The 13,159-nt window shown below is 40.0% G+C and overlaps 1 protein-coding gene across 3 annotated transcripts in view; it reads right to left on the bottom strand.

Moving 5' to 3' along the window:
• Positions 1 to 148: 148 nt before the first annotated feature.
• Positions 149 to 13,159, bottom strand: part of lyar (Ly1 antibody reactive homolog (mouse)) — a 38,059-nt gene continuing 25,048 nt past the window's right edge. For 2 of the 3 annotated variants that reach the window (XM_073043116.1, XM_073043117.1), the window contains exons 7-10: positions 7,607 to 7,982; positions 5,092 to 5,166; positions 2,303 to 2,388; positions 149 to 492 (exon numbers count right to left, since the gene is read on the bottom strand). In XM_073043116.1, coding sequence (XP_072899217.1) covers positions 355 to 492; positions 2,303 to 2,388; positions 5,092 to 5,166; positions 7,607 to 7,982 — 675 coding nt within the window. In that variant the 3' untranslated portion in view covers positions 149 to 354. Of the gene's footprint in view, positions 493 to 2,302; positions 2,389 to 3,366; positions 3,500 to 5,091; positions 5,167 to 7,606; positions 7,983 to 13,159 lie in introns of all 3 variants that reach the window. The other variant, XR_012098666.1, reaches the window with a different exon arrangement.

The following is a 13,159-nucleotide window of genomic DNA, read 5'->3' as shown; positions in this document are numbered from 1 at the left end:
GAGTCCAACATCAATTTGCAATTAGAGAAGCATGTGCTGGTGTCAACTTCAGTGCAGAAATTTTGAATTTCTTCAGTATTAAGTGGAAAATGCTAACATTTCCAAAATCAGGCCATTAAATTCAAGATTGGTAGAAAGCTGTGGTCAGTTGTCAAATGTAAAAATAGCTAATTTTATTAAACAGTAGAGCATCTTCATTTCACAATGAATATCCAGTGGTCTCTTGATTTCAAAATTATTAATCCAATATGCGAGAAAAGAGCAAATATTAATTACAATTAGAGGCATAATAGCATTGTTTTGTTTGCTTATTAAATCATTGATTAAATAATGTAAAACAGTCCATTCCAGACATTAATTTAAAAGTTTCACTTTATCCTTCAGTACTTTAAACTTGGGGTTACAGTTTATCTTCTTAATAAAAGTTGCTTGGAGTTCTGCTTCAGATTTGTAGTTACTTTCACCAATTTCAGCATAGTACTGGGACAGAACCTGTCAAAGGATCAGAAGAAAATATAAGAGGGGAAGTGCTCAAAATCATCAGAATCAGAGAAACTGATCCTTCAGCCCATCAATGCCGTCCAAGGTAACTTCCACTTGCCTGTATTTGTTCCATATCCCTTCAAACTCATCCTGTTCATTTTTCATAACATTGAAATTATACCCAACTCACAGTTTCTTCTTAGCAACTTGATCCAGATACCCACCACACTGTGGAAAATTAATTAGTTCTCCATCACCTTAAACACATGCAAACACTAGTTTTAGAATCCTGTATACTGGCAAAAAGACCATGCCCATCCACCTTACCTATGCCCCTCATTATTTTTTGAACTACTACAAGACCACCATTCAGCATCATTTGCTCCAAGAAAAGTGACCAGCATCTCATAACTCACGCTCTCCAGTCCCAACAACATCCTGGTCAATCTTTTGTGCGCCCTTGCTGGCTTAATCATGGCAACCAGAACTATGCACAACATTCCAGGTACGATCTCACCAATGCTCCATACAGCTTAACATGTACAAGAGTCTCCCAACTGAAGCCCCACAGAAAACAGGAATATTGGCTCCCTTCCTGTTTACCCTGTATACTTTAGCTGGATGTATAAAGGGAGGAAGGAGGATGAATACAGGGCCCTGGTGGAGGACTTTGTTGAATGGCGCAAGCCGAATTGTTTGCAGCTCAATATCAGTAAGACAAAGGATATGGTGATGGACTTTATGAAGACCAAGCCTGCACTGCTCCGTTACCATTGATGATGAGGACATGGATGTGGTGAGAACCTACAAGTACCTGGCGGTGTACCTAGATGGCAAGACTTGAGTGAAGCACCAACGCAGAGGCTGTGTACAAAAAGGGCAGAATTGCCTCTACTTCCTGAGGAGACTGAAGTCCTTTGGAGCACGCAGGCCTCTTCTTGACACGTTCTACCAGTCTGTTGTTACCAGTACAATCTTCTGTGTGGTGGTGTGCTGGGGCAATGGAATCAATACGGGTGATACCAACAGGCTCAATACACGGATTAGAAAGGCTGGCTCTGTTTTAGGAGTCAAACTGGACACACTGGAGGCTGGAGTAGAACAAAGAACCCTATGGAAAATCTTGCAATTCTGGAAAGTATTGCTCAAGCACTGCTTGACTGAACAGAGAAGCACTTTTAGTAATAGACTAAGACAACTGCACTGCTCCAAAGAGCTTTCTTACCCTCAGCCATAAGGCTCTATGAGTCAACCTATAGCCAATGAAGTGATGACCCCCTCCTGTTAGACTGTTTAAGATAACTTACTTTTATTTATTCTTACTTCTCTTCTAATATTTGTGTATCTGTGCACTTGTAACGCTACTGTGACATTGTAATTTCCTTTGGGATCATTAAAGTATCATCTATTTACCTACACGCAATATATGCTACTTTTGTACTTTATGCCTCATATGAAGACGGCCAGGATACCATTTGCCTCTTCACCATTGTCTAATTGTCACAACTTTTAAGGAACTACATACTTGTAACCTTGGTCTCTCTGTTCGACAGCATTCCTCAGGCACCTATCATTTAACTTCACAAAATGCATCACTCTGGTCAAAGTTTAACTTCATCTGCCATTCTTTTGTTTATTTTCCTGGTTGATCAAGGTCCTGTTGCAATCTGAGACAACTTTCTTCACTCTGCACCACTCCACCAATGTTCTCATCTAAATTGTTAATGTATATGCAGCTTTTAATCTGAAAAGCAACCCTCCACTATCACCTTTATTTCATAGTACATATTTACATTTTTAAAACCATGACCAAAAGTACCTTTTTTCTTAACTTTTTAATTGAAATTTCTTGCTCTGGAGATTGTCGTAAAAGCATCTTGATTGTTTTCTTCCAGTTGAATTTTCCTGAAATAAATCAGAACTCACAAATATAGTATCATCTAGTTTATGAAAAATTATTAGCTCTGATTTTAGTGAGTGGCACCACCCACAAAATTGCTGAGAAAATCTTGTGCCAAAGTTGCCAAGTTTTATCCAGGTGACTGAATTATCACCGACACTGATACAGTAATCATTCAAAATTTGCAGAATCAGTGAGCAGACACCATATCGTACATTCAACAGGAGCTTGCAAAGGTTAATTGGGGGAAGGCTCTCTGCAGATAAAGGCAAGTAGGATGCTTTAAAAGTGACACAGAAGAGCTCAGGGCCAATGAGTTCTTGTAAGATTAAGGAACCCTGGTTGACAAGGGATATTTAAGCTCTGAGCAGGAAAAATGAGGTTATGTCAGATACAACCAGTTTAATTCAAAAAAATCCCTAGGGGAGAATGTAGAGAAATCACAAGAGTAAATAGAGGACATAAGATAGCTTTGGCAGACAGGGTACAAAGTCCTGTCCACTTTTATACACTGTAAGTCCACCAGCATCTCTTTTGTAATATGGATATGTTCCAAGTACTGTTCCCTCTAGGCTGCATGCATGCAGCTGCACAGCAACTGAAATGCTGTCATACACATAACTTGTTACCATGCAGCTGGATGTTTCTTTTATAGTTAATATAATTTTGACATACATGTAAGCATATTAAGAGCAAAAGGAGATGGTTAAGGTCATATACCATAGAGAAGATTATAGAGCTAGGGAGTTTAGGGAAGAAACATGATGTCTTGGAACCAACGTTCTCTCTAACTTTTATTAAATAGCTGTGAAGGGTATAAATGAAACACAACAACACAAAAATCTTGGATGTTTCAAACTTTTTTTTGTGCCTTATTGTCTAAAAACAGTGTTCAGATCAATTTCACATCCAGATGAAAGATATGTCTTAATCCACATTAGGTCATCCAAAATTTTGAACTCCTAGCCTATTTCTGCACTTACATTTTATTGAATTCAGAAGGCTGATTCCATGTTTGCAATCAGCATAACAAACTTGAAATGCTCCAACAATGTCGACAAGAATTGATAGTTCTTCAAATTCAGGAACAGCTTCTTCCCCTCTGTCATCCGATTCCTAAATGGACATTGAACCCATGAACACTACCTCACTTTTTCAATATCATTTGTTTCTGCACAATTTTTAATCTCTAATATACATATACTGTAATTTACTTTCTTCTCTATTATGTATTGCATTGAACTGCTGCTGCGAAGTTAACAAATTTCATGACACATGCCAAACCTGATTCTGATTCTTCCACTTTGTGGTTATTGTTACAATTTGTACCAGTGTTATAACTTGAAACACTGACAATGTAAATATATTGAAGTTCAAAGTAAAGGTTGTGTTATGTTTATTATTTAGAAAAATTTTGAATTATGTTCATTAGTATAATTAATTACTTGGAATTTCTCGAAATTCTGAAAGTGTATAAAGTGGACAGGACATAGAAAACTGAGGGTGGCTAATGTTGTGACTGCAAGAACAAGATAAGGAAATCGAGGCCACTGAGCCCAACATCAGTACAATACAACTTACTGGAGGAGATTATAACTGACAGGATATATCTGCATTTGGAAAAGTTAGGACTGCTTAGGAATAGTGAAAATACCTCGTGCATGGCCTCCCAGAAGACCACAACCTTGTTAGTTTGGAGGCTCAATTACCCAGAAAGCTATGCTATGCTTGCTGGAATCAGGGCTTTGGCTCTTGGTAGGGTCACCCATGAGAAACAAGTCAAAGGGTAGAGGCCAGACTAAGAGGGGTCCACTGATCCTTTAGGTTTGGGCTTCAGCTCAGGGCTAACAACCTGACTGTTATAGAAACAGCAATGAAGCATCCTTCCTCACAAGGCCATTAAGACATAGGAACAGAATTAGGCCATCAGCCCATCGAGTCTGCTCCACCATTTCATCATGGTTGATCCATTTTCCTGTCAACACCAACCTCCTGTCTTCTCCCCATAACCTTTCATGCCCTGACTAATCAAGAACCAATCAACCTCTGCCTTAAATGCATCCAGAGACCTGGCCTCCATGGCCATCTACAGTAATGAATTCTACATCTGAATGGCTAAGGACAGAGAGAGATGGAGTACCTTCATTGCTGTCCTAAACACCAGCAGCATTAACAAACAACCTGCTGCTACTTGTGGATGGAGATCATGTCTCACAAATTTGATTGTTTTTTGAAGAGGTGACAAAGAGGATTGATGAAGGCTGGGTGGTAAGCACTGTCTAAATGGGTTTAAGAAAAGCCTCTCACAAGGTCCCACTTAACAGCCTGGTCCAGAATGTTATTTCACATCAGATCCAGGCTAAGCTACCCAACTGAATACACAATTAGCATGGTGGTATGAGTCAGTGGTAGAGAGCTGATTCTCAGGTGACTACTGGTGTGCCAAAGGGATCTGGGCTAGGTCAACTGTTGTTTGTTATTTGTACTAATGATTTGTATAAGAACACAGTTGGCATGATTGGTAAATTTGCAAATGACACAATAACTGGCAGTGCAGTGGCAGTGAAATCACTGTGTGAACGTCATGGATAAGTGGTTAGTAGACTCCCCTTTGATGAAGATAGTCATTGCCTTCCATTTTTGGGGCATGGATGTTATTTGTGACATGCTGGAACAGATTTCATCATTTGTTGAAGAGCTGCAAATACCTGACTTTATCTCATTTTCTTCCACTTCTTCAGTTTCTGTAATTTTAACTTTCTTCTCTTTAGATTTGGGTTCACCTGTTTGACATACACAAGAAGATATCAGTCAAAAAATCTTGTAGTCTTGAATAATATGTTAGAGTTGGCCATGATTAGAATGCAACATTTTGCATAGTTAAAACTGACATCCAGGATTAGTAAATTGAATTAATATTGCACACAAAGTACATATTTTTATTTGAGCATTTTTTTAAAAAACTTATGCAATCATATTCTCCCTGTGATGTAAACCAGAAATACACACAATAGTCCAGCTGTGAATTAGCCAACGTTTTATAAAGCTACATGGTGATCTCCCTGCTCTTATACTCTAAATCTCAACTAATGAAGGAAGAATCCCATATGCATTTTTCACCCTATCTACCCGTGCAGCCACCTTCAAGGATTTTTGGCATTCTTACTAAGGTCCCGTTGTTTCACAATATTCGCAAGGACTATACCAGATAGTCCGTATACTTCTCTTATTTGACACCAGTCCCTTAAAAAAACACACAAAATGCTTATTAACATTAATTCCATCTGTCACTGCCCTGCCCAACTTACCAGCTAATCAGTATCATTCAAACTTAAGACAACCGTCCTCACTATCAACAATACCAGCAATGTTTGTCATCTATAAATTTACTGAATATATTTGCTGCATTCACATCTATCACTAACGTACGTAATAAAACAATGGATCCTGAAGCTGTGGTCACAACTTCTAATCTTAAGGTACCTTCCATCATCACTATGGGTTTTCTATTATCCTGCAATTTAGCAACATGGGTTGGATCACATAAGCTCGAATATTCTGGGCCAGCTTTCCATGGGACATTTGGTCAAAGGCTTAATGTAGTCAATATAAACCACATCAACCTCACTGCTATCATTAATATATTTAACTACCTCTTCAAAAAAAACTCCATTGCATTAGTTAAACAGGCAAATTGTGCTATCTCTGATCAACCCGTCTTTCCAAATATAGAATAATCCGGTCCTTCACAATTTTACCCTTTAATTTCCTTAGCACTAACAACAGACTAACTGGCATATAACTGTCTGGTTTATTCCAGCTGGCCTTTTTGACTAAGGGTACCACATTTACTGTCTTGCAAGTGTCTGGCACCTTACCTGTCACCTAAGTAGATAAGCGCATCTCCATCAGGGAACCTTCCTTGCCTGGGACAGATCTCTTCAGATCTTAAAGACATCTAACAACTCCCTTTTAATCTCAATGTGGTGTACAATTCTATTGTCTAAATATATCTAACTGAATTATTCAGTTAAAAATTTATTTATGGTTCCACAGAAAGATTCCATCTAATGGATCTCACACTTTTCCCCACATCCTCTTGTTTTTAATATATTTATAAATTGCCTTAGGATTTTCCTTATTACTTGCCAGTGATACTTCATGGCCCCTCTTTGTCCTCCTAATTTTGCTTAAGTTTTCACCTTACAATGTCTACAATCCTCAAGGCCTAAACATATAAAGGTGGGCAGCACTTTGAGAGGTCATATGCAAGTACAGAGTAAATGACAGAACCCTGAGGAGCACTGATATGCAGAAGGATTTTGGGGTGCAAGTTCTCAGCTCCCTGAAAGTGGCAACACAATTAAACCAAGTTATAAAGGCAGCATATGGCCTACTTGCCTTTGATCGGTCAGAGAACAGAGTATAAAAATTAAGGAAGTCAACTTGCAGTTTTATGAAACTTCCATTAGGCCACACTTGGAGAGCAGTTCTGGTTGCCATATTGCAGGAAGGAGGTGGAGGCTTTAGAAAAGTACACCTGGATGTTGCCTAGGTTGGAGTGTATTCGCTACAAGGAAAAGTTGGACAAACTTGGGTTTGTTTTCTCTAATGTGTCAGGCAAGCAAGGGCAACCTGATTGATATAAAAAAAATTATGAGGCATGGATAGGATAGAAAAATAGCAGAAATAGATCTAAAGAGAGAGGTGAGAGGTTTAGAGGAACATTGAGGCAAGTGGTAGATACCTGGAATGTGTTGAAGAGGAAGTGGTGCAGCAGAAATAATAACACTTGAAAGACATTTAGACAGGCAGATGAACAGAGAGGGGATAGAGGGATATAGATCCCGTGCAGCCAGATGAGATGATATTAAATTTACTTTACTGAGGGGCCTGTTCCTGTGCTGTATTGATTAGTACTCCTGTGTAGCAAGGAAAATATCCACAATAAGGTAGATTGGCCTCAAATTTCATGTGTGTGCTCCCAAATTCCTGCTTTAATTTTTAAGGAGCCTTTTGGAAAGACAACATAAATATTGGTTTACATTTCTTATGCGGTTACTTTGTCTGAACTGGAGTTGCAGAAGGAGTATCAAGTGACAAGTTATTTTGAAAGAAGAACTACAAAATAAATATTAACCAAATAATACTGACGTAGGGGACAATACAGTTTTCACATTCTTATCCACATTTCATTAAAGATCATAAAAACTGATTAACTACCTTCACTGGATGATTTGGCATGCTTTCGTTTCCTGCACTTCACGTTGCCCTGTACGTTTTCACCATCCTGCTGCCACATATCTTGTACCTCTGTGCCATTTTCTTCTATTCCACTTGCATCATGCCTTATTTTAGATTTTTTCTTCTCTTTCTTTTCCAATTGATTTGTTTTGTTATGATCCAAACAATTTTCATCCTTTAGCTGTTTCGTTTGTTTTTTGGATTTCTTTTTCCTTTCTTCTTTTCTTTCCCGTTTGTTTTTCTTCTTCTCATTATTTTCTGCTGCAGAGACCTGATCTGAGTTTGCTTCTACTGATTCCGAAGGACCTTTACCATTCTGAACGTGCTTCTGATTTTGTTGCTGACTATTCTTATCCTTTAAAAAAAATGGTATACATCACGTAATATCAAGTTACATCAGTTATTGCTGAATAAACATATTTTCTGTGATGATTTTATAGCCTTGTTACCAAGTTCTTGCTGTTAATATCATTTCTTAAACTTGTGTGTTATACATCACCAGTTTAGGCATTCATTGATAATTGCGAATTCTGCACCCACATGCTCTAGGGAAAAAGTTCAAGTTTCCACTTGTATAAAATTCTTTTATGATTTCATTCATAAGACCTTGAACTACTTTTAAAAAAACAATGCACTTTTGTTCAGAGTAATATTCTCTGATGCCTTTAGTCTCCCCTTGTAAACTTACATTTTTCCAGTAACATTTCAGGTTATTGACTCAAATTTCTTGTTTGCAAATTAAGACTGGATGAGCAAAAACTTCCTCCCAATTCACAGGTGGCAAAATTGAAGATCTCTTTCATTCCTGTCAGAACACCTAAGCCAAGCTTCCTGGTTTCTCCAATGAAATAATGCATCAAGATGCAATCTACTTGTGGTCAGTTTAACTTCCTTGCCTACATGCAGTTTATCCCAAAAGCACTTCATTCCATACTGTTTCTATAAGTGCCACCATTTTAGCCCTCAAGCCACTTTGAAATTTACTGCCTCATCCCTTTTAACTCACCAAAAACTGCCAACAAGGGTGGAAAGCATTCCCAAAGTAATCCTACCATTCTTATCCTCTCCCTCTTTATTTTATTTTAGCTAAAGGTTTGAAGGTAGGACCAGATGGTAGGTCACCAGGACCAGATGGACTACACCCCATGGTTCTGAAAGTGGTAGCTGAAGAGATTGTGGAGGCATTTCAAACATCACTAGATTCTGGAAAGTGTTCCAGAAAAATAGAAAATTGCAAATGTCACTCAACTTTTTAAGAATGGAGGGATGTAGAAGAAATTAAATTATAGGCCAGCTAGCTGAGAGATGTTGGAGTCCGCTATTAAGGATAAGTTTCGGGGTACTTGGATCAAATAAGCCAAAGTCAGCATAGTTTTCTTCAGGGGAAATAAATATATTGTTTCATTCTTCTTTTAAAGCTATTCAGAAGATAATGTCTGAAATTACACTTGCTAAACTAGGACAGGAGAGCCAAATTGTTTTCCTGACCTGAAAGCTGCTTACAGTCCAACAAAGGAAATAAACTCGTTAATTAATTTTATCGTATAGATGAATATTACATCTAGGCTCAAAAACTGTAACAGTTCATTGGAATTGTTGGATTTGAAACAACTTCTACCCAGCATCCTGTTAGCAAATGTAATCAATGGAGAACAAGGTTGAAGACCTAAAGGCAAAATTGCCATATTGGAGGAAAATGAGGCATTGCTCTGTTGTCTATTTCATGGAGACATGGCTCACTCCAGACATGTCAGATATATTAGTAAGACCCAAAGATAGGACTTCTGATTCAGAGAAGGCAAAAGGTGGGAGTTTGTGTTTCAAGTCAAACTCTTTGTGGAGCTCAAACACAGCTGTCTTGTCACACTCTTGTTCCCCCGACCTGGAATATCTGATGATTAAGTGCCACCGTTCTACTTACCAACAGTTCTCCTCCGTGATCTTTACAGCAGTTTACATACCACCAAAGGCAAATGTTAAGCAAGCACTCGATGTAATGAGTGCTCTGATGAGCAAAGAGGGAACAGCCTACCCTGAGGCCTTTCAAATCACTGTCAGGGACTTCTATTAGGCTGCTTTAAGAAATCTCAGCCCAATTATCATCAACGTATCACCCGCAGCACCAGGGGTCTCCACACACTCGACCATGTTATACTACAATGAGGAACGCTTACAGTTCCACGCTGAGACCACATTTTGGGAAACCTGATCAGTTAGTTGTCCTCCTCCTACCTACATAAAGGCAGAGACTAAAGAGCAAGGCTCTAGAGATAAGACAACAAAGAGATAGTTGCGGAAGGCTGAGGAGTGGCTATGATCCATGAACCATGAGATCCACACAATCTGCTGAGGGCCAAATCACTGGCATTCTCAGGTTTGGCAACTAAGTTAATTACAAGAGGTTCAGATATGATCTCCGGAAAGCCATTTCATGTGTGAAGTGGCAATTCTGGACCAAACTTGAATCATTGAAGGAGGCTCAACAGCTGTGGCACGGCTTGATTGCTGTCCCCTCCTATGAAGTGAAACCAAGCGGCATAGGTGACAACAAGGCTTTGCTCCCAGATAAGCTCAATGCCTTTTATGCTCACTTTGACCAAAACATGGAGGCACATTCATGAACTCCTATAGCTCCCAGTGGCACTGTGATTTTACAGCGATCTCAAGTCCAAGGCCAATGTGAGAGCATGCTTCAGCAGAGTGAACCCCCAGAAAGCATCCAGCTCAGACTGGGTACCCGGCAGAATACTAACAACCTGTGCTGATCAACAGGCTGGAGAGTTCACTGATATCTTTAACCTCTTGCTTTGGCAGTCTGACGTACCCACCTGCTTCAGACAGGCATCAATTTTCTGGTGCCCAAGAAGAACATGGTAACCTGTCTCAATGACTATCATCCAGTAGCACTTATATCCAAAGTGCTTTGAGAAGTTGGTGATGAAACATTTCAACTCCTTCCTGAGAAGTGACTTGGATCCACTCCAATTTGCTTACAATCACAACAGGTCTACAGTAGATACCATTTCATTGGCTCTTCACTCAACCCTGGAACTTCTGGACAGGGAAGCTGCACACATCAGAATGCTCTTCAATGAATACAACTTGGCATTCAATACTATATCCCCTCAAAATAAATCATCAGCTTCAAGTCCTAGGCCTCAATACCTCCTTGTGCAACTGGTTCCTCAATTTCCTCCCTTGCTCAGTCAGTTCAGCTGGGCAACACCACCTCCCTCAGCACAGGTGCACCACAAGGCTGTGTGCTTAGCCCCCTGTTCTACTCGTTTTATACTTGTGACTGTGAGGCTAAGCACAGCTCCAATGCCCATCAAAAGTGGCGATGAATCAGCATATAGGAGGGAGACTGAAAATCTGGCTGAGTGGTGCCACAACAACAACCTTTTACTCAATATCCGCAAGACCAAGGAGCCAATTATTGACCTCAAGTGGAGGAAACCAGAGGTCCAAGCCAGTTCTCATTAGGAGATCAGAAATGGAAAGGGTCATCAACTTTAAAATTCCTCAGTGCTACCATTTCAGAGGGTCTGTCCTGGGTCCATTCCCACCATTGAGCACAACTACAGTGGCATGCAAAAGTTTGGGCACCCCTGCTCAAAATTTCTGTTACTGTGAATAACTAAGTGAGTAAAAGATTACCTCATTTCCAAAAGGCATAAAAGATGACACATTTCTTTAATATTTCAAGCAAGATTACTTTTTTATTTCCATCTTTTACAGTTTCAAAATAACAAAAAAGGAAAAGGGCAAAAGTTTGGGCACCTTGCATGGTCAATACTTAGTAACAACCCCTTTGGCAACTATCACAGCTTGTAAACGCTTTCTGTAGCCAGCTCAGAGTTTTTCAATTCTAGTTTGGGGGATTTTCACCCATTCTTCCTTGCAAAAGGCTTCTAGTTTGGTGAGATTTTTGGGCCGTCTTGCATGCACTGCTCTTTTGAGGTCTATCCACAGATTTTCGATAATGTTTAGGTCAGGGGACTGTGAGGCCATGGCAAAACCTTCAGCTTGCGCCTCTTGAGGTAGTCCATTGTGGATTTTGAGGTGTGTTAAGGATCGTTAACCTGTTGTAGAAGCCATCCTCTTTTCATCTTCAGCTTTTTTTTTTACAGACGGTGTGATGTTTGCTTCCAGAATTTGCTGGTATTTAATTGAACTCATTCTTCCCTCTACCAGTGAAATGTTCCCCGTGCCACTAGCTGCAACACAAGCCCAAAGCATGATCCATCCACCCCCGTGTTTAACAGTTGGAGAGGTGTTCTTTTCATGAAATTCTGCACCTTTTTTTCTCCAAACATACCTTTGCTCATTGTGGCCAAAAAGTTCTATTTTAGCTTCATCAGTCCACAGGACTCATTTCCAAAATGCATCAGGATTGTTTAGAAGTTCCTTTGCAAACGTCTTACGCTGAATTTTGTGGTGAGGATGCAGGAAAGGTTTTCTTCTGATGACTCTTCCATGAAGGTCATATTTGTGCAGGTGTCGCTGCACAGTGGAACAGTGCACTACGTCTCCAGAGTCTGCTAAATCTTTCTGAAGGTCTTTTGCAGTCAAACGGTGGTTTTGGTTTGCCTTTCTAGCAATCCTACAAGCAGTTTTCTTGGTCTTCCAGAGCTCAACTTGACCTCCACCGTTCCTGTTAACTGCCATTTCTTAATTACATTACGAACTGAGGAAACGGCTATCCAAAAACGTTTTTCTATTGTTATGAACCCAGCCCCCTCCTTCCTGAGAATCGCAAGATCGCTATTAATTCGGGTCTAGGACCCAGGAAATGAGAGAGAATCCTCAGAAATACAAAGCAATGGATTTTGACCATTGTTCTTAGAGACACCTGTGTGGATTGCGACTCTATGCTACGTGCCAGCGATCAGGGCTGCGTGCACACCCTCGGGCAATGTGGGGTGGGGATTGTATCACCCCACCTTGATTGACATCTACAACTCTGCAAGGCAAGATAAAAAGGGGGCTGCAGGAGGCAGTACCCTAGCGACGCACCAGAAGGAGACACCATCGCTCATTGATCCCGTGATGACGGGAAGCTATTCGGAAGCCACGTGTGGTTTTTCCCCTAGCCCGGGGAGCGAGTGGCTGATAACACCGAAAAGGACTTCGAACTGACAACGGGGAACCCACGTTCCCGATTCAACGATTTGAGTCCAAAAGGCTGGCAAGTTTATTTTCTCACCAAAAATTCTCTCTCTCTCCAACACATGAAACCCAGCTGTCCCCAAAAGGCTAAAAGCCTGCATGAACTCCAGAGACTTTGATATTTCCATCGGACAATAGTTTTACCCCTAGACAAACGATAGAGCTACTTCTTATTGTTGATTATTACTATACCCGCGCTTTAGATTGAGTATTGACGACGTATATTATCTGAATGTTTGTATTAACCTTACTTTTGTGCCCCTTTATAAATAAAGACGTTTAAAAATAGTACCATCAGATTTCAGCGGACCTCTCTATCTTTGCTGGTAAGTGACCCAGTTACGGGGTTCGTAACACTATCTT

The sequence above is a fragment of the Hemitrygon akajei genome, chromosome 4 (assembly GCF_048418815.1).
Source record: "Hemitrygon akajei chromosome 4, sHemAka1.3, whole genome shotgun sequence".
In the NCBI taxonomy this organism is placed as follows: domain Eukaryota; kingdom Metazoa; phylum Chordata; class Chondrichthyes; order Myliobatiformes; family Dasyatidae; genus Hemitrygon; species Hemitrygon akajei.
Note: the sequence above shows the minus strand (reverse complement) of the source record. Positions and strands in the feature narration are given on the sequence as shown.